Consider the following 16,140-nt stretch of genomic DNA (forward strand, 5'->3'; position numbering starts at 1 on the left):
GAAATTCATCATACCAAGACACAAGGAATGAGAAATATGGCATATTTAGAGACATAAGTCATATTTAATGTAGATAAACACAAATGAACTAATAAAATAACCTTTTACTAAATGGTCAGAGGCAAATAACTAAAGGATATATTTCTTCTTTACATAGATAAAATGCTCATGAACAGTGCCAGTATCAACTGTAATGTACATGTTTGCTGTGTGCTGTCTTTTATTCTGATTTTACTGCTAGATAGCAAAATAACGTCGGCTAATTAAGCTCGAAGAAGCCTGCAGCAATAATTATTTGATAATTATATATTATGGGGCTGAGGTAGCTACAGTAAGTGGTTAAGGTGTTGGACTACTGATCAGGAGGTTATGAGTTTGAATCCCAGGTCCACTAAACTGCCACTGCTGGGCCCCTGAGCAAGGCCCTTAACCCTCAATTGCTCAGCTGGATAAATTGAGAGTTGATCTGGATAAGGGCATCTACCAAATGCCATAAATCTAAATTATATTGGAGTGTAGTAAAAACCTACATTTTATATTAACTGGTTAATATGTGGACCTCAATTCACAACTCAGGATAGCCGGTGAACAAGTGTAGAAGCACCTGAATAGGCCTCAAACTTCCTCATGTTATGTTTTTAATGTGTGGTTTCGGGAAAGTCTGAGGTAAAGGAAGAGCTGAGAGAAAAAAGACAAAGAAAAAGCCAAAAAAAAAAAAAGAAAAAGAAAAAGCTCCTCCCCAGCCATGCAAGGTATTTAAATCTTAGTTAATGATTTTTTTTATTTGATTTGATTTCTAACCATTTTTAGCAATATCAAAATCCACAGGCAGTTGACAAGAACTACTCGCCCACTCTCTAATGATACCTGTTGTGTTTTTCACTTGTTACTCTCTTTCCAGTGGGTACTCCTATCCGAGGTAAGACATTAATCCCAACCACATGCTTAACCTGAATTACTCACAAACTAACCAACTGCTCCTTCTGACTCCTAAATGATGATTAGCTCTCTTCTTCTTTCTCACAGTCAACGCACATTCTCTGTGTTTTTCTTTCCTTCATTTTCAGACATGTCCTTTGATGTCCATATGTTTTGTCTGTCTCTGTGTGTGTTTTGTGTGTGTGTGTGTGTGTGTTTGTAGTGTGTATTGTTTACCCCACAATGTGTGTATTCTCCAGTGACTGACAGGGTGAGGCTGAGAAGGTTGTTTGCATTACACTGAGACATTTGCAGTTTTGGGAGACCAGGTTAATGAGGGGTCTGTTGCCCTGCTCTCGCTCAGAGCTCATTTTATGTATTTAAATAGCCCTTGGTTCAGCTCAGGCAGCTAGTATGCACCGAATGAAATGCATAAATAAAATAGTAAAACATGGAATAATCCTACAGCTTTGCTGCATTTCCTCTTTGTCCACTGTGTGCTTTGTGCAGTTACACTACTGTATATACTATTTTCTGGACTGAAACACATTACATGAAATCTTACTATTTGTTGCTGTATTTACACAAGAGCTGCTACATGTCGTATGAATTATGGTACGCATGCTAAAGTAGAATTTATTGTGAGTTGAAAATGTATGAGAATCTGGTACATTACATTAAAACTAAATGAATATTAAATTATAAAAGTGTTACAGCTTAAGATCAGGATTGTGGTGAATGTACTAAGCCTTAAGCTCAGTAAATTGTATAGAATTGAACTATGACAACACTAATGGGCCACAAATTAAATTAGGCAACTATAGAAATTTATTAATAATGAAATTAAAAACAAACAAAAAAAGAAAAACATATGGCAGGTTGATTTGACTTGATTGATATTAGACGTGTTTTATACTTGCTTTATTGTCTGAGAAATACAGTGAATGCACTAGCTAAGGAAATGCCCTCAGTGACTTAGTGACTCATGTCCTCATTAAGGTTGTGTGGTTTTTAATTTATCGAATTAAAATCTGACATTTTCTAACTGACATTGTTCTTCACAGGGAGCAGGTAGGTATGCATTTTTGCTCTGATCTTGCTGTTTATTTTATGCTAAACAAATAGGTATGATAATTTTATTAATAAAAAAATTATGGTTTGGGCAAAACTCACATGCTGATACTGATACTCACATGCTGAAGATATCAAAGTAGGAAGAACGCAAACTGAAGCTGTTGTATCCTGCACACACTAGCAGAAGTATCCCTAATGCCTGGCCAAAAAGAGGACATAAATCATAGTGTTGCTGAAAAAAAAAAAAAGAGTGACTTATGAACTCTGTATATGCATAATGGGATTAGAGGGCCATAAAGGGGATTTTGCTCAAAGCCAACAGGCCCAGGCTAAGGAAGACTTTCTTATGCAGCAGATTGGTGCTGTAGCTGCCGGATATATCAGGAATATGCAAGGTAGTTTTGTGTAGTACAGAGATCAGGTGAGTGGAGTCTCCTTTAACAGTCTTGCTAAAAAGACTAACTGCTTTAGGGAAGCAGGCTCAAGTGTTGTTCAAATGACAGGAAGACAGTATGCTAATTGGCCTGGGGTCGCTGCACATCACTGCTGAGTTTATGAGAGTATTACAAGCCAGCAGATGGAACATGACAACAATCACGTTGTCCAGGCTCATGCTGCTGCTCTCACATTTAATGACCTTGGCGTCAAGCTTGTATGGCCGAGTGTGTGTGTGTGTGAGTGTGTGTGTGTATGTGCGGCCACTTGTTGGAAGCCTTCAAGGCGCACTCTTGAGCATGTACACACACACACACACACACACACACATTGTCACCTGTCAAGGGGTGGGATATATTAGGCAGCGAGTGAACAGTCAAAACTTGATGTTCATGTGATAGAAGCAGGAAAAATGGGTAAGTGTATGGACCTGAGTGGCCAAATTTGAAGGTTAGACATCGGGGTCAGAGCATATTTAAAACCCCGGGTCTTCTCAGTATGCAGTTTTTACTACCTGGTCATGGGCAACCAAGGCAGATTGATGTGCCAGGGTAGTAATCCCTTCATGCCACCTATATACAGAGAGAGAGTGAGAAATGCATTTACAGCACTTGGCAGACGCCCTTATCCAGAGCGACTTACATTATCTAATTTTTTTTTATGCAATTGAGGGTTAAGGGCCTTGCTCAGGGGCCCAACAGTGGAAGCTTGTTCGAACTCACAACCTTCCGATTGGTAGCCCAACACCTTAACCACTATGCTACCACATGCCCCATGCCAAGAATTGATAGCAAGGACAGATGAGCAATTCTCCAGGCTGTCTTATTCTCCATCTAATCAGTTCCACCTATGCAAGAAAAAAATCATCCATGCAGTCGATCCTGCAAAACAAATCAATCACAGCCTGCCAGCACCCACTAATTGAATAACACAAATAGGACTAGAGGTGCAGGGTGCGTGTGTTTAAAGACACTTGCAGGTATATGAGCAATATAGGTTGGCTACTTTTGGCTCTGAGCTGTTATTGGAATTAATCAAGTATGCCATCCTTTCTGCCTCTGATACCACACACACACACACACACACACACACACACACACACACACACACAGAGATACACCTCCACTTCTCCAGAAGTCTCCAGAACTGTAAGCTTCATGTTCATTTTACACATGCATCGCTGGTATGCTCAAGGATCACCAGCATGCTTGTTTTTCTGCTTCACCTGTAATTTTTTTCCTGAGTAAAAACTACACAATATGGGACAACCCCATATGACTCAGACAATCTAACTACAATTTATAGCAATACTTTGTACAGCATTCTTTTAAAATTCCACAACTCTACTTAATCTTGTTTATTAGCAATATAAAGGCTAAATGTGGAAATGCATAGACTATAAATTCCCTTCTAAAGGACATTAGAATCATGTTTTCCTGTTTTCCATTTCACACAATGTTTTTTGGAATTGGCTCCAGATCTAGCATAACCCTTAACCATGATGAAGTGGTTACTGAAAATGAGTAAATGATCACTTTTAAAGTGATACCAAGTACCAAACTAGATCAGCAAATTGTCATGCAGTGAGAATGCATGCAAAATCAACTCTTCTTGTCATGGCTTGTCAAGTGTGATTCAGGTATGCAGATTTTATCAGCTTCCCTTCCTTCCCTGTAAACCCAAAAGGAGCACATGGGTTAATAATCAAGAAGCTGTTCATTTCATGGCTGGTTCAATATGGCTTCATTTATGTGATGACCATTGTCCTTGCAAATGTGTATCTCCACCGTGGCAGCATTTGTTCATGGCTATGTAATGCCATGTTCTTTTCACAAATCCGGTGTTATTGTCGTTATGGTTCTGTTTGTTGTAATAGGTCTCAGCTGGAGGGTTCATGCTGGCTGGCCTGTTTCCTTTCTGTTTTCCACAGGCAAAGCCTGGGCACTCTGCTGAACAAACGTTTATCATAAAGACATGCCACACGTCTTTTATCACATGGCATCCTTTAAGCCATTACTCCACTAGCTACCATGAGATAATTTCCCCATTTTGTTTATATATTCTTGTAGTATATTTTCTCTCAGTGAAAACAATATTGTGTGCCAGCTACCCTACAGTCTTGGAAAAGGCCACAGGCAGCAGGAATTTGGGGAATTCGAAATAGTCATGCTCATACATAACAAATAATAATTAACAGCAGCGCTTTTGAAAGATGCGACATCAAAGGCATTTTGTTTTGGATAGCAGCAAATCGAAAATGCCCTGGCTCGGCACCGTTTAATGACACCACTTTTCACTTGGCCGGGGACTGCCTGGTTCAAAAGAGAAAATTAGATGTTTTGGTTGAAGGAGGGAAAGAAGCTTAACGTCCCATATCAAGAAGAAACATGCACATTGTGTGAATGCAAATCACATTCATTGTGTCCAACAACAAAGGGTTCCAACAAAAAAGGTGGTGAAAAATTAAGCAGCATGGCTAAAAAGAATGATAGGATATAAGCTTAGCATGTGCCACAAGGATACCTTAATGAGCTTTGGTGCTTGTGTGTGTCCTTAGCAGTACCATGCTATAATGATAAAGCATCACACAAGACGAAAGCAGTTTGAAAAAGAATAAAATAGTATCATTGTGGCTTTCTTGACTTGGACATTCTCTGTGTAGTTTTTCTACCCCAGCTTTGAATGAAGAAAAACCACAGGCAAATCCATAATGAAGTCAGTAGGGATGGCCGCATCAGCTGATCCTGTCTAATAAAGCCCATCACCTAAAATAACCCAGTTTAGACAATGAAAAAAAAGGCAGAGAATATTTATGGTCTTGAGTTGCTGCTGGAATTTAAATAGCCTTTAATTTATTTACCTCCCTTGTTTTACTGAAGGTTTTCTCATCAGCGATCTATAGCAGCTCTCCCACAGAGTCATTAGCTGATTAAAAGTGGACCGGTTCTTAAAAGCCCTTTGAGGCTGGACACAGAGAGGGCAGCACAAGACTTATTGCCCTTGCGAAAAAGAGCCTGTGAGAAAGGAAGCAGAGCCATGGCTTGTTTTAATTATCACAGCCCGGTTAAATAACATTAGAATGCAGTTAGCAGCATGGCTGAGTTTTCTGCATTCGTCCGTGTACACAACATGCTTGTGTAACATCACCTGAGGAGACTTCAAAACACACTACAGTTTCACCTGCTACAGCCAGGCTACCCGCAGCGTGCATCAAACGATCCCCACACACACACACATACACACACACACACACATCTATAGGCCCACCTGCTCTCATCGCGTCACATGCTATTCTGGCCTGGCCTCCCTGATGGGATCTGAGTGATTAGAGGTGTGGTAGGAACACCACTTGGAAAAGGCTGTTATTGACACCTGTGCTTTTGAGTGTGAAGGACTGAAAATAGGCATCTAAGAACGCAGCATGGGCTTTAGCACAAAGCTCTATGTGGCTGGAAAGGATCTTTATTTGGGTACCAATTTTGTGTCCGAGTGGTGATTCAGACTGGTTCCAGGTGTAGAAGATGAGATGAGGACAGAAACAACTGATCCCGATGAAAAAATATAGCTCTCCATCTGGCTTATAGCTAAAATAGTGCTTGATTAAAGGGCAGAAATTAAACAGAAATAGCATGTATTCTAAATAAAGGGTGATGAAACTGGATGCAAGGTAGGGAGAATGAATTGGCATTCCTGATTTAATGGAACAACACTGCATAGCAGACAAATGTTAATCTCATGGTCAGTTTGATCTGTGTCATCATGCACTGCCCTCTTGCAAGCCTGTAACTCGAATAGACTTTCGTAAAATACCACAGATTCCACATAACTGGAAGATAGCAGTACCAATGCTTTCCTGGTCTGATATACGCCAGATCATTTCACATTACAAAGTTTTTGGCTAGTCCTGCATGTCATTTTCAAGTCAATCTCTGTCAGAGGAGACAATTCTTTACCAAGCCTGTAACTATACTCTAGTACCCCAAACTATGGTTCCCTTTTCAGAAAAGCCATCAATATAATGTTTGAGGATCCCTTTTCCCCCTAAGAGTGTAAGATAGTGTTTTATCTCAGACACAACCGAACCCAAAGCATTGTACCTCAACCGAACCCAAAGCAATGTACCCTGGCTGACCATGTGCTCTGATCCTGGACTCTTTCCAGTCTGCAGATGCAGAGAAAAGCGTTTGATTCTTGAGTAAAATGGTCTTTGAGGGAAAAATAGTTTCCATCTCCCCTGTACACTTAAAAGATCTTTTAGATCTTTGGTTTGTTCCTCCTGGTCAACTCCCAAATGACTATAAAGTCCTACAACAAATTTTCTTTTGAGTTAAATCCCTTTAGAAAGCTAGAAGCCTTAAGGTATTACTATTGCAGAAATGATATTTGAGTGGACTGAGCAATTTCACTTCATTACAGGGAAAACAGCCAACCACAAATATTGTATGGAGACAGCTGGGGAAACTCTGCAGATGAACCTGTTATATGATACCACCTGCGATTGATGTGAATGATGAACATTTAGAATTTCCTGGACTAGTTATGGACTCAAGCGGTGAAGCTGAGGTTGAGAAACTGTCTGAGCCAGAATTCACATACTATGTAGCTGCATACTGTGTTTCTGCCTATGGGTTACTTTTTTTAAAAATGTTGGGCTTTGCCTGTTTCAAGGTTAATCACATACAGATACATGGATTTATGGAAGACTGAACATATCGTCGCTGTCGGGCGGAATACTCGTATCTCCAAAACCGTTACTTTTCAGGAAATTAAAAAAACGCTGTACCTTATCTGCAGTGCACAGGGTTTAGTCCGCGTTGCAGTGGATTGTCTTGCGCTAAATTCCTGTCCTCAGACGAGCACCAGAACTAGCGGGGGTCAAGATTTTTTTTTCTTTGAGCCCAGTGTATTGAAGACATTTACCTCAGAAGACATGTTGATTCGTTGAGACTCTTCTTGAGGAGAAATATGCCACGAAGCTCTCCTGCGGAGTGAGGAAGAGGTGGACAGTTGAAGTGTCCAATGGAGTTAAGAGACTTGCGCTCAAGCTATTTTCAAGACTTTAGATTGGTTAATAACTTGTAAAAATAACAGACCCACGTGGGGACTGACCAACAGCATCGATATATGTGAAAAAATATGAAATTGACCAAATTTGGACATACGAGGTTTCCGCCCGACAGCGACGATATACAGGTACATACAGATAGTGTCACTGCATTACATGGCTATTCTTTTGTAATAAACAATGCAAGAATCTTGTATTCTTGACCACAACATGTAATTGGACTGAGCTCATGGCTCAGTCAAATTGACATCTATGGACACTGGTGGCACAAGCACAGGGGTCACAACATACATACCTACAAACTAATCAGTGAGTTCTCCTGGGTCATTTAACAGATGTTATGTTTTAGTAGTTTGAGCCAAATGCTAAGGTTTTACAGTCAGCTAAGGAACTAACTATAGCTTACAAAACATGTGGCCTTACCACCAATTTACACTGCACAATCTGTTCTCTGATGGCCTGGGCTCCTGGTGAGATCACAGGAGTTTCTGACAGAGCGAGCTTCCCAGACTGTCACAGGCACCAGATGTATTGTAATTGTAGTGCACCAAAGTACATCTCCACCAGTTAATTTTTAGGGCCTCTCAAGTGCCACAGCTGTTCAAGGTGTCACCTTATCTTTGGGAGAAGGCAAGTTGAAAGCTCAACAGTGACACAGTCATCTGTGAGTCCAGAGTCCAGGGGAGTGTAATTGGTCTTGCTTTCTTTGTGAGTAAGATTGCATTGGTCTCTATCTCTGATTATACAGGCTGTGCTACATAATTGTGGTTATCTGTTAGCTCATATGTACTGAATAGCACAGGTAGTGCTGCTTCAGGTGTGTCGAGCTGTCAGTGATGTTACACATGCAAAGAAAAAAGAAGGTGTTAGCATTTGCATGTTTGTAGCTATGAATTCATAGGGCCTAATAACACAAATGAGTTTGACAAATGGCACCAGGTGATTTCAGGTCACCTGCTGCCAAGAAGTGATCTGGTGAATGGTTCTACTGGGCTGACACAAAAATGACAATTACTGAAACCAAGCAAAATAAAGTTCAGCACAGAGCCAATATATAACTCTCTTGCTAGCCCACAAGCAGTCCGTTAAACCTTTTTTTGGTATTTGGTAGAAAAGATGCTAACCAGATTCAAATAATATTTTAACTTGTATTCAAAAGACAAGACATGGCAACCCACAGACAAAACATATACCCATTTTGACTTTCAAGGGTGAAAACATGACATGCTACATCAAATACTTGATCAGAAGAGGGTAAGGAAAATAGCTGCACAAAGTTATAATAAAAGCTTTCAGTAATGAAATTTTTTATGAAATAAATATTTGAAGTCATCTCTTTTCTATATAGCCCTCTCAGAGCCCTTATGAATCGTCTGTTCATTGTACAACACATGGTTATTGAAATTGTTTCTTTTTTCTCATCATATCTCTCTCTCTCTCTCTCTCTCTCTCTCTCTCTCTCTCTCTCTCTCTCTCGCTCTCTCTCTCTCTCATTCTCTTTGGGCGTTGCCCTCCTCCCAGGGGCCTTGCAAATTGAGAACACCGAGGAGACGGATCAGGGGAAGTACGAGTGTGTAGCGACAAACGTGGAAGGTGTGCGCTACTCCGCCCCTGCCAACTTGTATGTGCGAGGTAGGGAGCAACCTGGCCTCGGAGATTCTCTCCGTCCAGTCCGTCACTATGCATAAATGTGGGGCAAACCTACTGTTCTTTTAGACCGTAATAGAAAATATTAAACTGGGCTTTGTGGAATAGAATTAGTTACTTTTGCTTGAATGCTAAAATGAATATTCCCATGTCTTTAAAAAAAAGAATATATAAGCATATAAAATCCTTCGGTGGTATTATCTCTATTGAGCTTTTCAGGTACAAGTGGATGATGGTAAGTCTAATTTTGATTGGCTGCCAAGGCAATCAAAATAAAAAGGTAAAAAAAACAAAATTGAGGATGATATTGTTTATGGATGAGTATTCAGCTCATATACGCTGCAGACCACACTCATGAATAGTGTATAAAAATAATAGTAATTTATTTTAGAAGGGAACAAGAAAGACAATATGCTATAATGAATATGATGTTATTGTTATAAGCAGCAGTTCTCAGTGCCATTGTTTGTGTTTTCTATTATAATACATCACATTTAACTGATTATTTCATTATCACTGTATGACCTGATTAACTATGTGACATGAACCTGAATATGTTAGAGGAGGCGACACATCCACATGAGCAACAATTCAGCAGGCTTGGCTTTGAGAACTACTGGCTATAACAAGCTTTTTTTTTTAATCGATTGCTTTCATCAATAACAGAAGATGCTGATAATATTCCTTGAGACTGTTTCTGATAAATAATTCAGGTTTCTGCTAGATACTGCTAGAATGCCAAGGTGTTGTTTTGTTGTTATAAGTATTATTCTGCTTTTAAAAGAAGTGTGTTCATTTTCACTGATACACCTGCCGCACTAAAAAAATGTATCACATGTCTCCTTCCGTTCATTTTCAAAGCTTGATTCTAATCTCGACTGTAATCAAATGTGTTTTGGTTTCTAGAGTGTTCTGCACTTGAAATTAACAGCTACAATGCAAAGCTACTCCAAAACTGCACGGCTAAAGCACTAAATTTGATGATTTACATTTCAAAACAGATCCAAACTGGTATTTTTTAGTAAAAACTGCTGATAGACATGTATTTAAATTCACTCTCATTGTAGCTGCTAAATTTAATAAAAGTCATGCTTTTTGTGCAGCAAGTTTATTTATTTATTTATTTTTGTCGTTTCATTGGTTTCGCTTTTGTTTCTTTTCTCTCCGTTCTGTTCTCTAATTTAAACAAATGGCCACCATGGGAGCTTTTGAGGTGGCTAAAAAAAGACGTTGTGATTTTTTTTATTGTGATGACGTATTTAAATTCACCCCAAGTGCTTCGTAGAGAGCGCTGGGGGAAACGGCGTCCTTCTAGGTCAAAAAGCAACCAGCAAGATTGTGACAAAATGGGTGTCACTGCTGTAAGATGTAGACTTCGAAAAGGGAAAAAGCAAAAGCAGAGATATGCAGCAACTTAAAGCCTTGAGGTGGCCTTTTTTACTCTCTCTGTGTTTCCCCTATTTTTCTCTTCTCCTCATGTCATTGTGTTCTGCATCAACCCCTTTACATCCCTCAGAGCTTCGAGAAGGTTGGTGTGTTTTTTCTTTTTTACTTTTTTTACCCACATTAAAGGCGAAAAACGTTGTTTGAAACTTTTTTTTAAATACATTTATTTATTACAAGGCTCATTAGCAGTTTGAATGAGCATTAACTAAATATTCAAACCTGCTAAATAGTTCAATAGTTGAAGGAAATTTTGATTTGTTTGCAAAAAAAAAAAGAGATTAGAAAAAATAAATACCCGAAAAGTTCGGGCTCTTTTTATTAAAAAAAAAAAAACCTTTACATTTGAGTTTGCATTGTGGGGCCTTTGTCGTGTATGCATCTTTTGGTATTGCTTCTGCTCAAGATAAAGCTTTATTGCATTTGATGTCATGGGAATAAGCATATGGATTATACATGCATGATGAGAGAATGTTGCTTTGCTCGTTGCATGCCCAGAATGGACATATTTGTGGACACTTTGTTTCTTTTCTTGCTCTTGTGTGTTTGTGTGAACTTGTGAACTTCTCTTTACTTCCTTTTTTTCTTTTTAAGCATATTACCCTAATTAAGTCATCTGTGGCCTCTTATGGAGTTAATTACATGTTTATAGTAGTGTGTTTGCCTTTGTCTTTGTTTGTTACATTTTTAACTCCTTTTATGTTGGAATTTTCTCTGTGTTAAATGTGGTATGTATTTTTGTGCACACTTATCCGTTATAACGCGCAGCTGTTTGTAGTTCCAACATAGACTTACTGCAAAAAAAAAAAAAAAAAAAAATGTAGTTTTACAGCCAGTGTTCCTGCCATCTCACTCCAAATCTATTGTGGCAAATAAAACCCGATTGGGCGCTATTACTTTTTGTAGAATTTTCTACTCATGGATAATTCACAGAGATCAGCAGCAAATATAATGATCTCTAAATTCCTGAAAGTCGCTCAGAGAGCAGGAGCTTGGCTTTTCAAACTGGCAGTGTGCAAGCAGGGACTGCTTTGTTGACTGACTGCCACTTGTCCTTTTCTATTCAGCCGGCTCAATCAAACCAGGATTTATGATTCATTTGATCCCCTCAGTGACGGCACGTGTCTGAATTGAATTTCAGAAAACGATTTGCCTCATTAAGCCACCAAAATTAGGCCCAAACATAAATCTGTTGGCTTGTTTTTTTTTGTTTTCTCTTTTTGATTTGAGTCTAATCCTGGTCAAATACTGTGGAGAAGCAGCCAAATTTAATTGGGACCCAATTCCAGCTCGGTCCACTGGCGTCTGCATTGGTTAAATCGAGGGCCCATTTCACTTTGACCCATCAGTTTTGTGAGATTTACACACTGAACGTAATGGCCCACATGTGCTGGGCTGCAGCTCATCAGGCTGCTTTCTGAAGCATGTCCAATTCTGTATTACATCTCCAGTTACAGAATCTAGCAAATATATCTAATCTAGCTCTGAGATTTTTTTTTTTCCACTTTTTGCACCAGCATTCGTGAATTTATTATCTGTATAATAGAGCAACGTGAGGAGAAGAAATCGGTAGAATGGAAACCAGACACCTCAAACACGGTCAGGATCATCGAATGGATTTTTTAAGCAAAATCATGCAAGAATGCCCCCATGCTAAACTGCAGTGCTAAACCAGCACGTAATGTCTGTGCTGAAACAAAATGGCCTCTTCAATAATTCATATGCAGAGGAATACATGCCGGTGTTAAGGGGGGGAAGTGTAGTCGTCACGCAGGCCCCAAGCAGGAGTTAGAGGTATAAATAATGAAAAGGCAGCACTGCGACTCCCAGGGCCTGGCATTTATTGGCAAGATTTTATTTGTCAAATCTGGTCGTACCCACGACAACTGATCTCTGCTAGGACACATGAGGGGGCACCTGTATGACGGCAAAGCTTTAAATTAGCAAGATTGTCACGTTAATAAAACTGTGTGTCCAAAGGCTGAATTTATGCAGCTCCTTTAATCTTTTCTATCCCAAAAAAAAAAGCAGTTAAATTCACTACTGTACCTAATTAGCAGGGAAATTAATTAACACAGTATGTATAATAACATCCTTTTGAACTTTGATTTACTGAAGCTTAACTCCCTGGAGAAAAGACAAAATTAACAGCAATGACCAGTCTGAATATGTCCAGTAATCTCTACTTGTGCCTGCCAATATAGCTTTGAAGTTATTTGTCAGTTCTGCTCAGAATAATATATGATTTAAAGGTTTAAATCTTTCTGGATGATTACATAAAGAGACATACGTTCAATGATGCTGGAAGACTGTGCTGTGCTAAACTGTTGTGTTTGAATTTTTTCTTTTTTTTCTCTCTCTCTTTTTTTTACTTTTTTGCTAAACTGCATGTGCATGTGTACATGTTTGCATGGTCACCACCCCTGTAGCTTGCATGTGCTTGCATGCCTTGCTGTGCATTTTTGTGTGTAAAATGGAAAAGAAAGCTAGATTACACCCTGTTCTCTGGTGGGCTAAAATGTGTGTCTAAAATCTCACAAGTAATGCAGTCCCAGACTCTATCAGTCTTGTATTTGTCATAATCAGATAACCCGGCCACAGATGTTCTGCGGCTTTGTACCAGTAATAACTTCCATTACTGGTGCTGAATCCTCTAAGCCTCCACTGAGACTGTCTAGCATTTCAGTTAATGTGAGCAACCTCCTGTGGCTGGAAATGCCCACCAACCTACTTTGCCCAGGTGGAACGGAACCTTCGAGGTGTCAACACCAAAGCAAGGTGTAATCTCTGCTTCAAGGTGGCACTATGGGCTGCGAGTTTTGTTCGCTTTTCTCTTCATCATTTTGGGGCTGGACAGACTGTCTCACCAAAATGGCAGATAGTGCTCACCTTCGAAACACTGGTCTGGCGCAATTCCTTCCTTCACATCTTCTTATTCTAAAAGCAATGTTTAAAAAGGAACCAGAAGTGGCGTTTTCTCTTTTTTACCTTGCCTTTCACCTTGTCTACTATTAAATCCTTTGATTTGTCTTTCTCGCCACATCGGGGCTTGAAATGAAGATTTGACTCTTTTTTTTTTTTTTTGCTCTTAAACTGTTTGGTCCAGTCTGGTTTTATTGAAAGACTTTTAGACGAAGAGGTCAATTAAGTTCAGATTCAATCACACTAACTCATCCTGTATATGACAGCAGAAAGCTCAGGCTGTTATTGCTAGTCGAGGCTCAGATAAAGCCTGAAAACAGCACTCTGATTCACGCAGCACTACTTCAAAGCCGGACCAGCCTGATGGATCGATAGTCTAGGATTCAAATGTTGACGTGTACTGGATGAGTCCAGACTCATTTGGAGTTGGTCTTTTGTCAATGGCAGATGGATAAACTGTTTTGAGACATTGTTGTCTTAACTTTGAAGTCAGACAGATTTTCACAAAGGGTTTCATAAATCTAAATTTTAATCTTGGCATGGTAAAGCAGGCTAAAGTACTTTTGCACGAACTTTTGAAGCTGTAGTTTAGCCTATTAACATAGCTATTAAGAATGAAATTTTCTAAGCAAAACATTGATATAATGCTTGTAAGTCTATTTACTTTGTAACTAAATGAGTACATAACAATAACAATAATGGTTATTATCCTGGCAGTGATTAGCGTCAAAGGGTGAAAGGTTGCAGCCCTTGTTCACTCACTTTTCAAAGCTGGCTGACTCTCTGCAAACCCATCTAGGGTTAAAAAGGGAAAAAAGCCAAATAAAAGCTCTCACTGGATATCTTACAGATCTGCCAACCTTATAGCATTTTGTGTAGGATCATTTTAAGGGTGCAGTAGACTATCACTAATACGATGCCAAAACAGCGTATGGTTTCTTCAACGCAAATATCAGTTAGGAAATGGGCATATAAATCTGGAACGACTGACAGTGGTGTAGGTATTCTGAAACAACCCCCCACCAGCTTGCCCCAGCTCCTTACATTAGATAAATACATTTATATTATTTTAAGTAATAGGAAATATTTTTGGAAACAGGAAAAAGTACTGACTATTTTGCCCAATAAAGGCTTCAGTAGGCCTACACTTTAGAGTAACACTTAAATAATAATGATGGTAATGATGTATAGATTAGACAGTGTGTAAAAATGCCATTTGTTTGCTTTGCTCTCCTGTTATGCATTCAACTTGAGCAGCTGATCAACCGTAAAAAGTGACAGCTATGTGAAACCATTTCACGGTTTCTGTGCATGGCATTAAGCAAGCAATTATTATAAGAAATATCAAAAAAACAGGAAGTCTTAGTTTTCTTTAGGGTTGGCAGGTCTGTAGTTCCATTTTAATATAAAATTGCTGCTGTAAATCTGGTAAGAACTGTAACTCTACTTTTCAAAGATCCATTCTGTCAGATTGCTCAGACTGTGATCAGTGGTCAGTGCCTTGAAGAACACACCTGCTCTGTAAAATCTGTGTGTGCCTTGGTGATTTTATTGAATTATTTTTTTTTTTCATTCCAGCATCATTTTGATTGTGTGTATTTATATATGTCTGTCTTTGTTCCATATAAACTGTTGCTAAAGTTGCACTTGCTAGCTATATATTTATTTTGGGTTGCATGCTTTGATTGGCTCTGCCAGTTCTAATTTCTGGTGGACGGTTTGGTTCCATACTCTTTCTTGTGCAGTCACACCCATGCATGATCTTGCGACATCCGGGCTGCCCTTTCACCTTTTCTCAAAAATAGTGCTTTTGGGATGGGTACGTTTTTAAATGGCTTTTTTTTTAAAAAATTATTTATACCTTTTTTTAAATAATTATTTATTTATTCATTTTAAGAGAACGTTACAAGGAAAGTTGTTGTATAATATTATGTATCTTTGGAAAGCAAATATGTAAGCCAATACAAATAGATATATAATAGTATCTTTGAAATAATAATTTGCTTAATATCTTAACATCAGTTATTGGACACCATAGGAGATAGAGAAATCATCATTTCCAATCTTGGAGAGCGAGTGTTTCATTTTCCCGATTGCCTGATAATTAACTTGTGTCTTTGAGAAGACAAATCACCAGATTATCCCCAAGACTGGAACTGATGACCCTGGCATAGAAGGTCTGAACTTTCCTACTTACAAAAGATTGGAAAGGTCACTTTATTCTAAGACGTAATTATAAACATGATTGTTATCTGAATTATAGGAAAATATGTGCAAGGATTTAGAAGCTTTCAAAGTGTTGGTGGGAGTCGAATCTTGGATTTCAAGCCCCTCTGTGGGAAAAGTCAAACCCACTGAGAGCTGTAATTTCTGCTCGAGTTGGACCAGGTCTCCTCTGTGTCCTCTTTCCTCTTGCTTCCTTTTTATCTGTCCATGTCCCCTGTTTGTTTGAAGCCCCAAGTAAATGTAGAAAAGGTTCATCTCAGTCTGTCCATCCGGTTACGTCTGTTATTCTGCTGCCTGAGTCTGTCTCCACCTGTTGTCTCTGTCCTTTTGTGTCATTGACTTTTTATTTATTTTATTAATTTATTTGGAACCAGCTCTAGCACCTCAATCTCCATGTGCTCCCCTCCCTC

The 16,140-nt window shown here is 39.0% G+C and overlaps 1 protein-coding gene across 11 annotated transcripts in view; it reads left to right on the plus strand.

The window, feature by feature from the left end:
- Positions 1-16,140, plus strand: part of ptprsa (protein tyrosine phosphatase receptor type Sa) — a 218,031-nt gene that overhangs the window by 137,020 nt on the left and 64,871 nt on the right. For all 11 annotated transcript variants that reach the window (XM_060882282.1, XM_060882275.1, XM_060882309.1 and 8 more), the window contains one exon: positions 9,014-9,124. In XM_060882282.1, the coding sequence (XP_060738265.1) occupies positions 9,014-9,124 (111 nt within the window). The remainder of the gene's footprint in view (positions 1-9,013; positions 9,125-16,140) is intronic.

This window comes from Tachysurus vachellii, chromosome 1 (assembly GCF_030014155.1).
Source record: "Tachysurus vachellii isolate PV-2020 chromosome 1, HZAU_Pvac_v1, whole genome shotgun sequence".
Lineage (NCBI taxonomy): Eukaryota > Metazoa > Chordata > Actinopteri > Siluriformes > Bagridae > Tachysurus > Tachysurus vachellii.